The sequence below is a fragment of the Triticum aestivum genome, chromosome 6B, assembly GCF_018294505.1.
Source record: "Triticum aestivum cultivar Chinese Spring chromosome 6B, IWGSC CS RefSeq v2.1, whole genome shotgun sequence".
In the NCBI taxonomy this organism is placed as follows: Eukaryota; Viridiplantae; Streptophyta; class Magnoliopsida; order Poales; family Poaceae; genus Triticum; species Triticum aestivum.
The window spans coordinates 577,573,988-577,590,877 of record NC_057810.1 but is presented as its reverse complement, the minus strand read 5'-3'; the positions used below and the strand labels follow the sequence as shown (position 1 = coordinate 577,590,877).

Sequence of the window (16,890 nt, the reverse complement as noted above, 5' to 3'; positions counted from 1 at the left end):
TCCGATCAAAGGCCACAATTCTGAAGAAGAAGAAGTTGTTGGCATCATGAAGAATCTATTGTTCAACATCACACATGGTATTCCCATTAATTATCACGATTTCTTCATGAGGACTTTAGTCAACGTTGCGCTGTCGCCGTTCGAATTGAAGCCCTATGCTCCTTGGATTATGAAATTCATCAGAACCAGATCCTCAAATCCATACAAGGCTGACTTTCAGAATCACCTCAGCTCTTTGCCTCCTATTTAAGTCCTCAAAAGGACAATTTTCTCTGTTGATGAAAAATGCTAAGCTGTTGTTATTGATGAAGGCACTCGTCCATTGGATGGTCAATTCCGTAAGGCTGACTCTTACTCCACCAATGATGACTCTGCAACTCAGGACTCTGCCTCTAAACCGACCAATCAAAATCATCAAGCCACTGCCCCACGAGTGATGACTGGTCGTGAGCTTCTTCTAAGTCTTCACCAGAAAGTCGATCGCAATCACAAGTGGGTCAAGCGTCAATTTGGCTCAATTCTTCAGAACGTGACTGTCACTCAGAATACCGTGAATAAGAATCATTACTATGTGCATGAAATCTTCGACCGCACTTGGGCCATACTTTCTCATATTTACAGTGATGAAGATCTCAAGAAGATAGAATTTCAACAGGACTTTGACTAGTCACATCCTCCTTCGAAGAAATTCAAGAAGGTCAAAGTTGCTCAGTTGGTCATAGTTCATTTTCTTCATCGCATGAGACGGGTGAAGCTGAGGATCTCGACGACGCAACGGCAGGCCCGACCCTACATCGACAAACGACCCCGACAACAATGATGGCGCTCCTCCACCAACCTCAAGTTGATATTCTTCAGGGGCGTTCGTCCTCAAGTTTCGTTCCTTTTGGTCATTTGATGACAAAGGGGGAGAAATTTGAGTTAGTCTTCAAGCGGGTCCCTATATATGGGCAGTTTTTTTTCTTTAAGTTACAACTCTCGTTCTTCTCAAGTGTTTGTTTGACGAGTTGTAAACTTAAGTCTGATGGTAGCCTGACACTTTTGAATTCAAGTGCTTATTTCCTCAAGTTACTTAATGCACGCATGCTGAATTTCGTTAGACACCATTTTCCATCATGCATTTCAAATTCTTTATACTATATGTTAAATGCGTGAATGGATTACAAGATATAGGGGGATATCTCCAAGATTTTATCCTACTCTGTGCATCCGTAGTCCAAAGCAAATTCCTCAAATATGCACATCTTCAGGGGGGAGTTCTTCTATATCTTGCAATCAAATTCCTCATATGAGTATTTACACTCCATATATTTATCCCCGTTGAAAACTTAAACTATTTGTCATCAATCACCAAAAAATAGGAAGATTGTAAGTGCATCCAATGCCCCTTAGTGATTTTGGTGTATTGAAGACTTATAGGTTAAGGGACTAATGTGTTTATAGGTGAACACATGCCGTATAAGTCTCCGAGGAGTTTGATACATCCGATGAATGTCGACCCCTAAAAATTTCTTCAGATGAAGACTTTGGTTTTCTTAAAGACTTTGAATATGAAGAAATCGGTGTGACCTTCAAGATATTGATATTGATGCGAGGACTATGAAGTGTGAAGACGTTTTTTTTTACAGTTTTATTTTCCTTTTCTTGAGTCATAGGAAACACCGTACTGTTAAAGGGGTCGAGGTAAAACTAAGGAAACATTTCCAAGTGATGCTCATCTCAAAGCGTACACATACCCAATCCTTCAAGTGAAGCCTTTGGAAATCTCATGCAGTTCAGTCAATTTCTTGAGTGATAGAGACGAAGTTCTTCTGTTCTCTAAGGAATTTGTTCTGACTGAGGAGTTAGGAATTCACCAGTGCGAATTGCCTACAGTGAGGAACATGATAGCCCTGAGGAATTTGAGAGCTCAAATTTCCGACCGTTGTTATGCTTGGCGCCAGCTGTCCCAAATATCTTATCCACAAAATGGTCATATCATTAGGAGCATTTATGTCTTATCATGTCAGGCTACTCACCGGCTATAAATAGTCGCCCCCATAACCACTAGTTGGTTGGCTGCTCCGAGAGATAGATTGACACTTGTCATTTAGAGCATCCCATGCTCCTAGGACTTTAAGAGAAAATCATCAGTGAGGAAAAACCCCAAACACTAAAATCCAAAGTGATTGAGCATCACTGAAGAGATTGTTCCTGTGTGGAACCGATGCTTATTACCTTTAAAGACTGTGCATCTTCTAGACACTTAGGCATCAAGGTCTAGAGCATCCAAGAGAAATTGTGAATCATCGGGTGACCTGGCCTATGAAGGTTTGGACATCGCCTTGAAGAATTACCACGAGTGATTGGGCAAGGTCTATGTGACCTTAGCTCAAGGAGAATACGGTAAGGATTGTGTGTCATTTGGTTTAAATACGAATCCGCTTCAACCAGACATACAACTGTCACAGTAGTTGGAGCTGGTCTACCAGTGTCTTCACCGAGCTACTGGTTCTATTTCCTCAACTCTTTCATTTTCTCGCATACTTGCTGTTGAAATTGATCGTTACTGTTTGAAGATTTTAACTGAAGACTTTCTCAATTTACTCAAGCCTATTTCTTCAGTCATCTTGTCTTCTGCCTACTTATCCTGTTTACACGCTATCTATGCTCTTTGTATGTTTCATTTCATCATGATGATTATGCTACTGTCTTGTTATGCATGCACCTGAGTACTTTGTTCCGTTGCTTGTATTTCGTCACTTTGCAAATTCCTCAAGTAGTATTTCCTCAATGATGAATTTATAAAAATCGCCTATTCACCCACCTCTAGTCGATATAACGTACTTCCATGAAATGCATGAGCATTTTTAGGATCAGGGGACATTTTATGAATGAATAACTATTTTCTAAGTCATGAATAGTTTTTGAATTTTTAGTATATATTTCCACTCACAGACAATTTTGGAATTGTTTAAATTTGTTCAAATTCATTAACATTTTTAAATACACCAACTTCTTAAAGAACCATGAACATTTTTTGATTTCCCGAACATTTGTTTGAAAATGTCAAACATTTTTTAAAGAAGCAAATAATTTCTTATAAAATCACGAACACTTTTTGAATCCACAAATATTTTATGATTTATTAAATATTTAACTTCAAACTCTCATTTTATTTAATTTTCGGAAATTTTTTGAAGGCCCAAATTATATAAAGTAGAAAAAACAAAAACAGAAAATTAAAATAAACAATAAAAAATGAATTTTAAAAAATAGGCTACGTGGATATGGGCCGTCGAAACGGGCGTGATGCGTCTTCTTTCGGCGCGCAGAGCGCATTATAGAAGAACTCTACTGCATGGGCTGGCCCAGTCGGGGGATTCCCGTCCGTGAAACTTTTGGTATCACTTATAAGTGGCATTGATGGGATATATTTTGCAATTTTGGGGTTAATTTCCATGACGTACCGCAAGAAGCAATAATCCTTTATTATTAGGCCACTGCTACAAATCAACCGACTGATTTTGGTAGAAAACATGTCGGGTTGACAACCGTTTGATCAAGCCCCTCCCAGCGTCTCGGCCCCTCACCTTTCTCGGCAGCAACATCGGCTTCCAGTAGCCGCCGCGGCAAAGCTCAATTCCCGCAAGTCATAGCAGCCACCATCGTAGCCGTACGCTGCACTGCAGCTCCCACCGCTGGTGAGGTCCACCGGTCACAGCACGACGTATTGCAATGCAGCTCTGTCGCGCTGGAGAGGTCCGCTGCACTGCAGCCCCGTCACCGGTGCGATCCACCGGTCGCAGCACGACGCACTGCACTATAGCACCGTCGTGCACCGGTGATGAGACGGGCGCAGCACAATGAACGCTGCACTGCAGCCCCGCCACCGGCGAGGTCCGCTAACGAGTACAACATAACATGTGGAATTTCAACTCCACCACACCTGCAGCGCCCCGCCCACCGACGTGTCGGATTGCAGCTCTGTCGCTCGCCGAGATCTGTAGAGGATGCAGCACCACGCGTGCTGCATGGAAGCATCCCCGCCGCTGGCGAGATCCTTGGGCGCAACGCTACTTCCTCCACAGCACCGGCCACGCTACATCAACACATCATCGACTTGATGATGCTCGGCAACTCCTACCGCAACAACGGCCGACGCGGGGACGGAGCGCCAACCCACCACCGGCGATGAGAAGAGCAGTTTTAAAGCTGAGCATGGAGCTTGGGCAGCAACATTTGGATTGTCCATGGGCCGCGGTGGTCAACAAAGAGAAACAGGAAGAGGCGAGAGGTGGGAGACGAAAGGGGCTCGACCCAGAGGGGAAAATGAGTGGCTTGTGATGTGCGTAGGAGATGAGGAGACAAGGCCCCCGCGGTACCTGCCCCACAGGGACACGTGGCGAGCATGGGGCGGTTTACATGAGCGATTTTGTCATCCCGCTGGATCTAAACGTTTTCCTTGTGATTAAGTACTACGGAAAGAGCCCGTGCGTTGCAACGGGAGAGAAAACATAACACACACTCTTAACCCAACAACCATTACCCAAGATAATAATAGGTCCATCTCCTTTATTTTTGTGAGGCATCGTATTTATGTTGCCGCTTATACTCCTTCTCACCCTCGCCGGCGATGGCCTCGGTGTTCATAAAAAATAAAATAAAATGTGTTTCAATATGTTTAATCCTAAGGCGTCTCTCTCTCCCTCTCTCCTCCCTCTCCCTCTCCCTCCCTCTCTCTCTCTCTCTCTCTCTCTCGCTTTCTCTCACTCTCGTGATGAGAAATATGTTGTCTTCCCTGCGACATTTTTCATAGGTATGCATGTGTAGTTAACGATGTTTTCTTTTCCCTATATTGTTATAGTGGGGTGTTTATTTGCAATCCGGGTCGCCACCTGTACGAAAGGAAAACGGATCTTATGCTATAAATTATAAGTTTGCTCCCAAAACGATATTTTAAAAATATTTAAAAGGTAAAATTAACATCATATTTAGATTCCACATATTTTTCTAATAAAATTTCATATATAATATGTTAAAATCGAAGTTACGGTTTAAAAGATACGGATAATTTAGAAAATCATTTATTTGACTTAAATATATTCCAAAATAATATTTAAAAATAATTAACAGGTGAAAATAATCTCATGTTCATATTCTACATATTTTTCTAATCAAATTTCATATATAACATGTTCAAATCGGAGGTACAGTTTAAAAGATATGGATGATTTCAAAAAACATTGTTTGACTTAAATATGATCCGCGGATGAATTACCTAAAACACTGGGGGGGTTTCGAAAAAATGTAAAATAATGGTTCGGATGTGACTTAAATTCGGACTGCTGGTTGATTTCAACAAAATATAGGGACTTTTGTGTAAAATATGAAAAATAATTCGTTTTAACTTAAAACAGGACTGCGGGTTGAATTCTCTGAAATAGAGGAATTTTTCTGAAAAATGCCATGACGGACAAAGGAAACCCAATTTGCTTTATTATTAGGTAAAGATAGATTACCTTCACTATTTTTTCCGTACGTTTGCCAAATATTTTAGTTTTGTGTTTATTTCGTAAATTACTTTGCTTAAATTATTAATAAAGTTCACCGCACATGAAAACAAATCATGAAATATAAATGCGTTCACGTAATTTTAAACTTGTTCAATCCATTAAAATATTTGTGTCATTCTAAAAATGTCGCCACATATGAAAATATGTTCTTGACATATTTTAAAATGTTCATGAAACTTTTTAAAAAAATCACGCAAATCATAAACAACATTTTCGTACCATTCAAGAAATTTATTATGACCTTAAAAAATCACGTGTTTAAAATTTTGTTCACGAGATTTTTTCAAAAACTTCATCCAATCATAAAAATTCTTTGCATAAATATGAATAAACCTTCATAACATATAAAAGAGTTTGTGCCATTTAACAAAATGCTGGCAAACACTTCAGAAATATTCATGATTTTTTTGAAAAAGTTCATTGCCTATAAAAAAAGTGTTCAAGATGCATTTAGTATTGCTCAACGTGTATTGCTGATAAATGCTCATAGTGTAAAAATTGTCTAATGTGTATCCAGAAAATGTTCAAGTTGCATACTAAGCCATTCAACGTATATTCGAAAAGACTTGACAAGTATTCCTTCCGTGCATAATATTAGAGCGCTTTTTACACTAGTGTAGTGTCAAAAATGCTCATATGTTATAGAACGGAGGGAGTATTTAAGAACTTAAGAAAACAGGAAAATAAATAAAAAGGAACATGAAAAATAAAATAGAAGGGAAGAAACAACGAAATCGTCTAAAACCGGTCGTACCGGTCCATAGATGCTTCCTAAAACGGAAAATCCTATACGCGCCTTACTTCGTCGAACTGTCGACGCTTCTCACAGGGAGGTGCCAGTGAGGGATCGATCGTGCCGGCCCATTTATAGCGCGAAGCAGGTTTTTTGGAAAATCGTTTCCAGTTTTGGGAAACTTCTAGAATTTCCCACCCAGGTTTTCCTGGTTTTAGGAACCTTCTAGCAGGTTCCCTGAACCGGTTTTCTGGTTTCTTTTTTGGTTTTCGTCTTTCTGTTTATTTTTCTTCTTTCTTTTCTTTTTTCTGCTCCTTCTCCGTTTCTTTTTTTTCTTTTTCCGTTTCGTTTTTATATTTCAATTATTTACTTTATTTTTTAGTGTTCATATTTTCAAAAATTGTTTGGAAACCTAAAAAACTTTGTGCTTTTAAAAAAGTTCAATTTAAAAAATGTTTGTGTTCTTAAAATTTTGTTCATACTAAGAAATGTTCGCATATTTACAAAATTGTTCAGGAATTTCAAAAAATGTTTTCTTTTTGATAATTTGTTCAGAATGTTTTTTTTATTTTCGAAATTTTAAATAATAACTAAGATTTCAAAAAATGTTCCTGTTTTCAAAATTGTTCATAAATTTCAAAAAATGCTCTCGTTTTCTAAATTTTATTTACGTATTAAAAAATTGCTCACATTTCTAATTTGTTTGGGATTTTCAAAATTGTTCTCCATTTCGAAATTTGTTCATTATTTTAAAAATTGTTCCCATTTTCTAGTTTTGTTCAAAAATTTGGAAAATGTACAGTTTACGACAATAGCTTAGAAATTTCAAATTTTGTTCGACATTTTAGAAAATTCGAAAAATATTCCCATTTTCAAAATTTGTTTTTACAAATTCAGAAAACTTTCATGTTTTTAAATATTGTTTGCAAATTAAAAAAGGTTTAGGAATTTTGAATTTTTTTCTTGTTTTCCATATTTGTTCACGAGTTCAGAAAAAAATTGACGTTACCAATTGTTTTTCACAAATTAGAATATGTTTGGGAATTTTAGAAAATGTTCCTGTTTTTCCAAAGTTGTTCAGAAATTCAGACTTTTTTTTAAATGTTTCAATTTTTTAAAAAAATTGTTTACAAAGTTGAAAGGTGTTTGTGTTTCATAAAACACTCTGGGTTGTTACAAAAAAAATTGCTCGGAAATTCTAAAAACATGTTGTATCTGTGTTGGATGTTTGTTTTTAATGCTTTACGCTGCTCTTTGTTATGAGATCTTGTGTTCGATCCCAAGCGAGAGTGCCTACTTTTTTAGCTACTACAATATGTGCTCGCAGTTGTTTTCTTAACAGGCTGGCCCAGGTAGACTCTCGCCTATGCGAACCTGCGGCTATTTGCCGCAAAGAGCGGCATATAGGGGTTCTCTCCTAAAACTGCTCCCAGCAAACTTCGGAAAACCACAAGAATGCACGTTATTGGGTCGGCCCAATGACAAGAGCACGCGAGGCGAGAAAAGAATACGTCTCGCAATCGGTGAGAGACATAGCTCTCACGCCAGCTGCCAGCCTATTTGAAAATGTCGTAGGCTGAGGCTAAGCAGAAGTTGGCCAAGGCGCTGCTCGAAATAGGTTGTTTTTGGGATACCCAAAACAACAAGAATGCGCTTCCGTTCGAACTTGGTCCCCACGCGGATTGAATGGGCGCCACTTTATCTTGGAGAGCTCCTATGTGGCGCCGTAAGCGCCACTTGAAGGAACCGGTGCTCAAGCTGCCTCAAGCTAGGCCGGTCCACCAACGCGAGCAAGTGGCTCACTCAGGTGGCTCAGTACGACCGCTAAAAAAAGGTCACTATAGTGCATACTTTAGACCTTTGAGCAAACCCATTAACTAGATGCATTAACCTCTTGACTTGCTATCGACTGTTGACATTTTACGAAAAAAATTCACGCGGTTGTAAAACTTCATAAATTTCAACAAAGTTCACGAACATGCAAAAAAAGTTTGCGTATTCCATTTTTTTTCATGAATTCCTAAAAAGTTCATGTATTTAAAAATTTCATGAAATGAAAAAAATTCAAGGAATTAAAAAAAATCAATTTTCCCATCACTTGATTTTCCTATTTTTTAGAAAAAAAATCATAAGTTTGGAAAAACTTCAAAAATTTGACAAATAGCTCACTAACTTAAGAAAAGTTCAAGATTTGAAATACTAAATTAAGAAAAAGCTCATGAGTACACAAAATAAAAAAAATACATGAATTGAACGAGAAAGTTCGGCAAAATTTTGAAAAAAAGTTATAATCTGAAACAATTGACGGAATTTGAGAAATTTCAAGAGTTTTAGAAATGAAACTTCCGGAAACAAGCTGAAAAGGTTTTCATATTCGATAAAAAGTTCAGAAAAAATGTGAAAAGAACACCAAATTGATTAAATGAAAAATTTAAAAGCAGGGAAAAAGGAAAAAATCCGGCCCAGAAAACACACGCAAAAAACCAATCGCAAAAAAAAAAAACACCAGAAGGAAACGCCCTACACATCCTAAATGGGCCGGTGCGGTCGGTCGGCAGGAGTGGTGTGCGGTTGGTAAATTGCACTTTAGTTTATAAAAAGGTAAATTACACTTTGCTCAGAAAATGGTTAGTAAATTACACTATAACCGGTGTTTAAGGCGTGTAATAGGAACCAGCAGCTTTGTCTCTCCTGCAGCGAGAGGAAGTAATTGCTCGCCTTTTGGCGCTTCCGAAATGGGCTGGCCCAACAGCTGTTCTACTGGTTTTTTGTTTCTTTTATTTAAATTTTTTGAAATCGGGCAGTATTTTTGTTAATTTTAAGAAACGTTCACCGCGTATTTAAAAAATTCTGATAAACTTAGAAAAAATCATGCAATGTAAAAATAATGTCCCAAATTATAATAAAGGGAAGACAATTTAAAAGTTCTGCATGTTTCAAAAATATATTCGTGGATTTTTGAATTGTTCTAATACGATTTCATAAAAATATTTTCAAAAAGTTAGAATTTTTTAGACAATTCAAGAAAATATTCGCACATTTAAAAAAATGTTTAAACTTTGTATTTGTAAAATGGGTCATCTTATATTTGAAAAAAAATTCAACGTTTATAAAAATGAATAACTTGCTTTAAAAAGTAGGCATGTATTTGAAGTAAAAAATAATTTTAAAAATGAAAGAAAGCAAATAAGTAAACATATAAAACAAAAGATAAAAACCGCATGGAAGGTTCTAAAACCGGTCCACACCGGTGTATAGAACTTTCCCAAAAACCGCTTTAATGGGCGAGAGCAATAGGTTGAGTCGGGCCAGTTTTATTAAAGTTGCTTTTCCCAAAAAGAAAGTTTATTGAAGTAATGGGTGATCTGGTAGGCGCACCGACGAGCTATACATGAGGCAATTTCCAGAGTCCCATGTTGACCCGGCTCTTTATAAACCACTACCTATTTGAGTTGCGTCTTGTATGGCAAGGAATGGCTTCTGCTGCATGGATTCCTCCTCCAGGACGACGATAAAGACTGTTGATGGCGTCCCGATGTAGACAGTGAGAAAAGGTGTCATCAGCCTAGTATGCCGAGATGAATCTAGGGGCATCACCAATTGGCTTGAAGGTCTCACGACGTGCTCTACTGGAAGATTTGCACATTCACACATTAATGATGGCGTCAAACCTCTACAATATCAAATAAACACAATATGAAACTATATTACATAACGAGTCTAAAGATATTTCTTTGGCCTTGTAAATGTTGATACTTTTTTCTATAAGTTTGATCAAACTAAAGATACTTTGATTTCAGACAAAAGTTATATGCAAACTTAAAAAAACGAAGGGAGTATGATACTCAATCCTCTTTTGCTTCATTTAATTTTATGTCAACTCGTTAAAACTGCCTAGTTGGTATGCATACCTACGCTACTCCACGCCTTTACGGAGTATACTTCATTTAACAGTGTTTTTTATACAAAATTTAATCAGATTTTCACACTGATGTGTAGTACATTTGGAGGATAATGCATTTTACACCAGTTTCTACTCCATGTCTTGCTACGTGCCCGGAAGACAAATCAAACCACCTTGTCATTCGTCAACGCGTAGCTGTAGCCGAAGTTCCAGATCGCGACAATGGCAAGTTTATTCAGAACCTGGAGCTGGAAGCCACGCCACGCACTCACATGAACCCAACAAGGGAACGGAAGGGAAACGATTAAACGAGCGTAGCTCGCACTCTCGCCAGTCCGGCATCCCACCGGCGGGTCGCTTTCTTTCCAATAAACACCATTCACAACGTTGCTCTTGCAAACTGGTTAATCTAATCAGACGCTGCTTCCGCCCGGAAATGGAGACGATCTGATAAAGACATGTGGAGGAGCGTACACAACGGCACACGATGTCGCTTTTAAGGGCAGCGGTTTTGTCAAACTGAGGAACATGATAAGGGTGCAAATATATGGAAGATTGATGGAGAGATGCAGTGTTGCAGTTGAGTGATTGACCTGTCTCCGAGGAGCAGTGAGAACTGGTTCATTCTACTCGGCAACTTGCGTCTTGGGTCGTCTGCCCACTTGTGCGTAGCCCTTGCTTTAAACTCTTCTCTCAGCGAAGATCAGTTTGCGCGTCTGCATGGCGCGAATGGCGGTCTCCGTGCTCTTCCTCATCGCCGGCGTCGTGCTCATGCTCGCGCTGCACGTCCTCGTCATCGTCTGGGCGGTCCGGCGGGGCGCCGTGCTGCGGCTGCGCGGCGTGGCGCGGGAGCGGGACCGGGAGCAGGGTGAAGCGGCGGGTCTGACGGCCGACGAGCTGGGCGAGCTGCCGTGCCAGGACTTCAAGGCCGCCTCCGCGGACACGACCGCCGGCGAGTGTGCGGTGTGCCTGGAGGCGTTCCAGGGGGGCGACCGGTGCCGCGTGCTGCCGGGGTGCCACCACGGGTTCCATGCGCAGTGCGTGGACTCGTGGCTGCGGCAGAGCCGCTGGTGCCCTGTGTGCCGCGCCGAGGTGGCCTGCCGCGGCAAGGCGGCCGGTGCGCTGGCCGATCAGGCCGCCACCTCGGAGACCGTCGCTGAAAGACTGGGAGGTGCAGATCGCTAGCGGATTTTGTTTGACCGTGACTCGTGTGCCGTCGTTGATGAGCTTGTGATTATTTTTTAGTACGATTAGCTTATGATTGTACATAAAGTAATCCATCTAGCATTTGGAGTCGTCCTTTGTAATTTTTCTGATTCCATTCATTCCGTACATTAATTTCTTGTTTGATACTCCCTTTGTATCGAAATATTTGTCTACGCAGGATTTCTCCGACCAGGTGAAAGCGAGGAAACATAACAAACTACCCCCAATTTGAAAATTTACTTGTAGTGGGGGATCGTTGTCTTCCTCCATCACTCCTCCCCTCCGCTACAGCTCTGACGTCCGTCCCCGCTGGCCGCAGCTCCCTCGCCAGCCGCCTTCCTCCTCTCCAATTGAGAGCCCAAGGTATGTCCCTTTCGTACGCATCTCCCTTGCCATCCGCTACAGCCTCCAGCCGCCCACGACTCCTACCCATCGCACCGCCCGTGCTCCTCCCCGCATTGACAAGCAGCAGCAGCGCAAACCAACGCCCTCCTCCCGCCTCAGCCTTCCCCCGACGTTTGTAACCTCCCCCGATATATTAAAGTTTGGCTAGCTGGCGCCCGTGGTCCCCCCCCCCCCTCCTTTGTGTCCCCTGTTTGTTTTCGTTCTTCGTCGAGTTGATTTGCCTGCCGTATCTCTAACAAAGCCAGTTTGAATTGATCACATAAACTTGCTTGATCAACGGTCTGTGTTGGAGTACTCCATAGAAAGCTATGTTGATCAAGTTGTGTTGGAGTACATACTGGAATAGGTTCTGTTGTTGTGCTGCCCTGCACAAATCAGCAACGAAATCAGCACTATGAGGACCGTCATCACACTCATAAATCAGCAAGGAGTACTTATTTGCTAGAGCAGAAAATTGACAAATCAGCAGATCAACAGTAGGTGAGCTACTCCATTTGCTACAAGAAATTATGTGTACTCATGCTTGTAAATGTACTCTTGCAAAAAAAATACGTTGCTCTGCTCACCAGCTCACAATTACTCCATGCTACTCCAGATCATGATTGTAGACAGTGTACTCCAGTAAATTCAGTCAACCTTACTTTCATTATGCAATATCCCAGAAATCAAAATATACTTCAGTAAATTCAGTCAACCTAAACCCATGTTTGATGTTGAGAACCAAATGCTTCTGCATTTGGCACTGCCAATTAATCCCTCTATTCCATTTGAATAGAAGTAAATGGTCTAGAAAAAATTGGGAAATGGTCTAGGAAAATTTGTAAAATGCACCGATGAGTATAGGAGTAATATGCACTGAAGTACTCCATTGTTTATGCACAACAAATCATTGTTCAGAACAACAATGGATCATTTAGTTGTACTGAAAAGATTAATTCAGATTTAGCTAAACATTATTTATACTCCATCCATGATATAAATGGTCACTAGTGTAAATGGTCAATACATCGGAACAACAGAACAAACTTTTTTACAAAATTTCACCACTGGGAATAGGAACAAGCATTTTGACAAAGTAAAATGACATAATTTTATTTAGAAAAATTTATACACTGGAACAAGCATTTTGACCAAATTTCACCACTATGAACAGGAACAAGCAGTTTGACAAAGTAACTTGACATTAATTTGCTTTTCATTTAACTTGAATATGGTCAGTTAACTGAATTTTTAAAGCAGCAAATTCAGTTAGGTGTTTTGCAAATTCAGTTATATGGTCAGTTGACTAAATTCAATTAAGTGCTCTTAAAAGCACTTTGCTGAATTAATATGAACCTATCCGCATAAAAATTCAGTGAAGTGCTTGAAAGCACCAATGTGCGTATATATTCAGTTAAGTGCTTGAAAGCACTTAGGTGCATATATATTCAGTTAAGTGCTTATAAAAGCACTTACCTTATGCTTCTACTTCTACTTCTACTTCTACTTGTTCTTCTTCTTCATCTTGCATACGCATATCTTCAGGAGAAAATGGATCTCCCAGACGTCAGCTGCACTTCACCTGCAGAAGATGTGGATGAAATGAATGAAGATGCAGAAAATGAAATTAAAGGAGATGTAGGAGATGAAATGGAAGGAGATGCAGGATATGGAATGGAAGGGGGTGAAATTGTTCAAAATCTAGGTACAGTTATAGTTGATCATTTCATCATTCACCACTTGATCATTTCATTTAATCAATTCTTTGTTGTATTTCTTGGTGCTGGTGTTGGGCAAGTTGCTGAAAAAATAAAACCCTCAACGACCAACAAAAAATTGTTGCTTATGTAGCATTGCATACACTATGTATGAGTAGAGGAGGCAATTTTAAGAGAACTGATAAGCAAGAGATTGCAATTTTTTTGGAGTAGGTGTTTGGAATATACAAAGAATTTGGAGGAAAACAATGTTGCAAATTCAACAAGGTCAGGAGGTGGATGTTTCCAATCAGAAAAAAGGAAATTATGGAAGAAAGCCTAAGGACATTAATCTAGAAAAAATACTAACAATCACATTAAACAAGAGGTCTAATATTAGGTCACTAGCTTGGCAATTGGGATGTAGCCCTACCACACTCCATAGAAAGTTCATGCTGAAGTTGATAAGTAGGTATACAAACTGTGTGAAGCCAGCTCTAAAGGAAAAGAATAAGAAGGATAGGATGAAATTTTTCTTGTCGATGCTTGTTGAGGCAACAACAACTGCAATGCCTATATTCAAGACAATGCATAATGTTGTGCATATTGATGAGAAGTGGTTTAACATGATCAAGAAGAATAAAACCTATTATCTGCTGGATGGGGAGGAAGAGCCTATGGGGCCTATACATGGCAACTGTATTGGCAAGGTGGTGTTCTTGACGGTTGTTGCTAGGCCAAGGTAGGATAGTGAAGGAAACATGACCTTCTCTCGAAAAATCAGTATTTAGCCATTTGTGAAAGAAGTTCCTGCTCAGAGGAGAAGTGACAACATGCCCAGAGGTACAATAGAGACAAAGTCAATAAAAGTCGATAGAAAAGTGATGAGGGAGTTCCTGGTAGAGAAGGTCTTGCCAGCAATACAAACTGTTTGACCTGAAAGTGATGCTGGGCAGACCATCTACATACGGCAGGATAATGCCAAGCCCCATATCTTGCGTGATGGCCCGGAATTTTTAGTAGCTCTTGCAAAAAACTGGGCTTGACATCAGAATAATACAACAGCCTACTAACAATCCTGATTTGAATGTGCTTGGCCTTGGGTTTTTAAACTCATTGCAATCCCTGACAAACTATCTGAGCCCTAAAACACTACAAGACCTTATTAAGGGTGTGTTGGAGGAATTTGAAGGTTATGAGGTTTACAAGCTAAACATAATTTTTCTATCTCTACAAGCTTGTATGATTGAGATCCTGAACCATGCATGGGTGTAACGCCCCGGACACACCCGTCAGTGGTCCTTACTCCTGCGCACTTTGTCCTCACTCATGCGCATCCGGGAGCAACTTCCCGGTCGGTCACCCATCCTGAAATTACTCTAAGCTTAGCACGCTTAACTTTGGAGTTCTTTCCGGATGGGCTCCCGGAAAAGAAGAAGTTCCTTATTTATATGAGTAGTCTATCATGTCTATTAAACTAGGCTATCACATATGACCCCACTCATAGGAACTGACGTCCTCGTCGGGTCACAGGAACGTTCCCTCTTGGCACATACATCTGTGCATCCAGTCCGGTACATGTGCCATGCCGTGTGCCACGACAGGTCACAAGCGTCATGAGCAACATGACTGCGCACCTATCCGCAAACATCCGTGTAACTGCAAGGGTCGACTCTGATACCAACTTGTAATGCCCCGGACACACCCACCGGTGGTCGTTACTCCTGGCGGGATCTAGACTGACCCCACAGATCAATACTAATCTTTTCTGCGCACTTTGTCCTCACTTATGCGCATTCGGGAGCAACTTCCCAGTCGGTCACCCATCCTGAAATTACTCCAAGCTGAGCACGCTTAACTTTGGAGTTCTTTCCGAATGGGCTCCTGGAAAAGAAGGAATTCCTTATTTATATAAGTAGTCTATCATCCCTATTAAGCCAGGCTATCACATAAAACACATGGCGACAATGAAATAACTAGAAAGCTTCTGGAGTGTCGGTCTCGGGTTGTCACAAAGGGGCAATGGGTATAAAACACCCCATGTGAACAAGGAAACGCTTGAGAGTCTTGGGCGGCAACCTCCAAGACTGTCATGCCCTCAAAAGGTTTAGGCAAATGCCCTACATAACCTAGGGATAATGGAGAGGGCTCCATGAGCTCTCGGGAGTCAAGAGATCTCAAGCGGTAGCAGCATTTTAGATCCCTACTTTATGACACCTAACATAAACTACAACTCCACTTTCGAATGAGACCCATAAGTTCATGGCTCGTTATTTCCTTTCACTCCCACCCCTCCTCCCTCCTCCATCCCCACACAGACATATACACCCAAACACTCCAGACAGCGCCTCCAGTTTCGACCAAAGTCGGTCACTTCAAGCGCTGCTACCAACCGCACGACCTCATCTCGCTCTGCCAATCTGCTTCTCTTATTCGCCTCGCTATTCTGGCATCCACATACACGCCCATGTGGCAACCCTGACTTCCTTTGTAGGTGTTACCCGCGCTCGCCAGCTCTACGATCCTTGCTCTCCCGTGCATCCTCCTGGGTACCTGCATGGCTCCACCCAAGCACCGCGCCATCACCTCTATGGTTGTTGGTTGTGGGTTCAACGAGGTTGTCATCATCACACAGACCATGGCAATGATTTTGCAGTCTAGTCTGAGTGCCTCCCTGTTTTGTGCGTCATATTAGACCTTCTTTTTTTATCCTAAGCGCACAAACATATTTTGGGACCTTATTTAAGGGCCATATAGAAGATGCTCAAAGCCAATATCTGACACACGTACAAATCATTGATGTTGACACAAATTGGTTATTTGCAAACTATGCACGCCTAACAATTAAGCAAATAAGCGAAGGACTAGCCATTAAGTAAGGCACGGTTCATGTTCAGATTGATGGTGGGGTGCTAGCCCACTTTTGGTGCAATACCCAAGCCTATATCAGATTTTTAGACATAAAGTCGTCACAATTGCATAGGATATAAGGCCAAACATACCCCAATATTTCTTGTTGTAGGGATCTATTGGCGCCTCACCTCACGGCTGTAACCCATTTAGCTATCAAATGAACCAGACCAATTTTGATGAAAATTGCATCAGAACACCATGTTTTCTGTTAAGTCATTTATAGCCAATTGTCTACGATGATGATCTTTTTTATAATAGAAAAATGTGGAAGCTCAAATTACCTCTTTGGGTGTAGATATTCATCTATTTTTTTAGCAAAGGTGTGATCTTGACTAGAGATAACCTGGCACGTTGTAATTGACAAGGTAGCAAGAATTGTGTCTTTTGCTGACATGCCAAGTCGATTAAACACTTCTTTTTATTGTAAGTTCGCTCGTGCCACGTGGGCGATAGTACAAGTAGCTTCAAACCTTTACCTCTCATAGTGCGCGTAATATA

The 16,890-nt window shown here is 40.7% G+C and overlaps 1 protein-coding gene across 1 annotated transcript; it reads left to right on the top strand.

The window, feature by feature from the left end:
• The first annotated feature begins 10,782 nt into the window (after window positions 1–10,782).
• Window positions 10,783–11,476, top strand: LOC123134468 (E3 ubiquitin-protein ligase ATL23-like). Its single transcript, XM_044553722.1, has one exon. The coding sequence runs from the start codon at window positions 10,913–10,915 to the stop codon at window positions 11,375–11,377; it is 465 nt and encodes a 154-aa protein (XP_044409657.1). The 5' UTR covers window positions 10,783–10,912; the 3' UTR covers window positions 11,378–11,476.
• The last annotated feature ends 5,414 nt before the right edge of the window (window positions 11,477–16,890 follow it).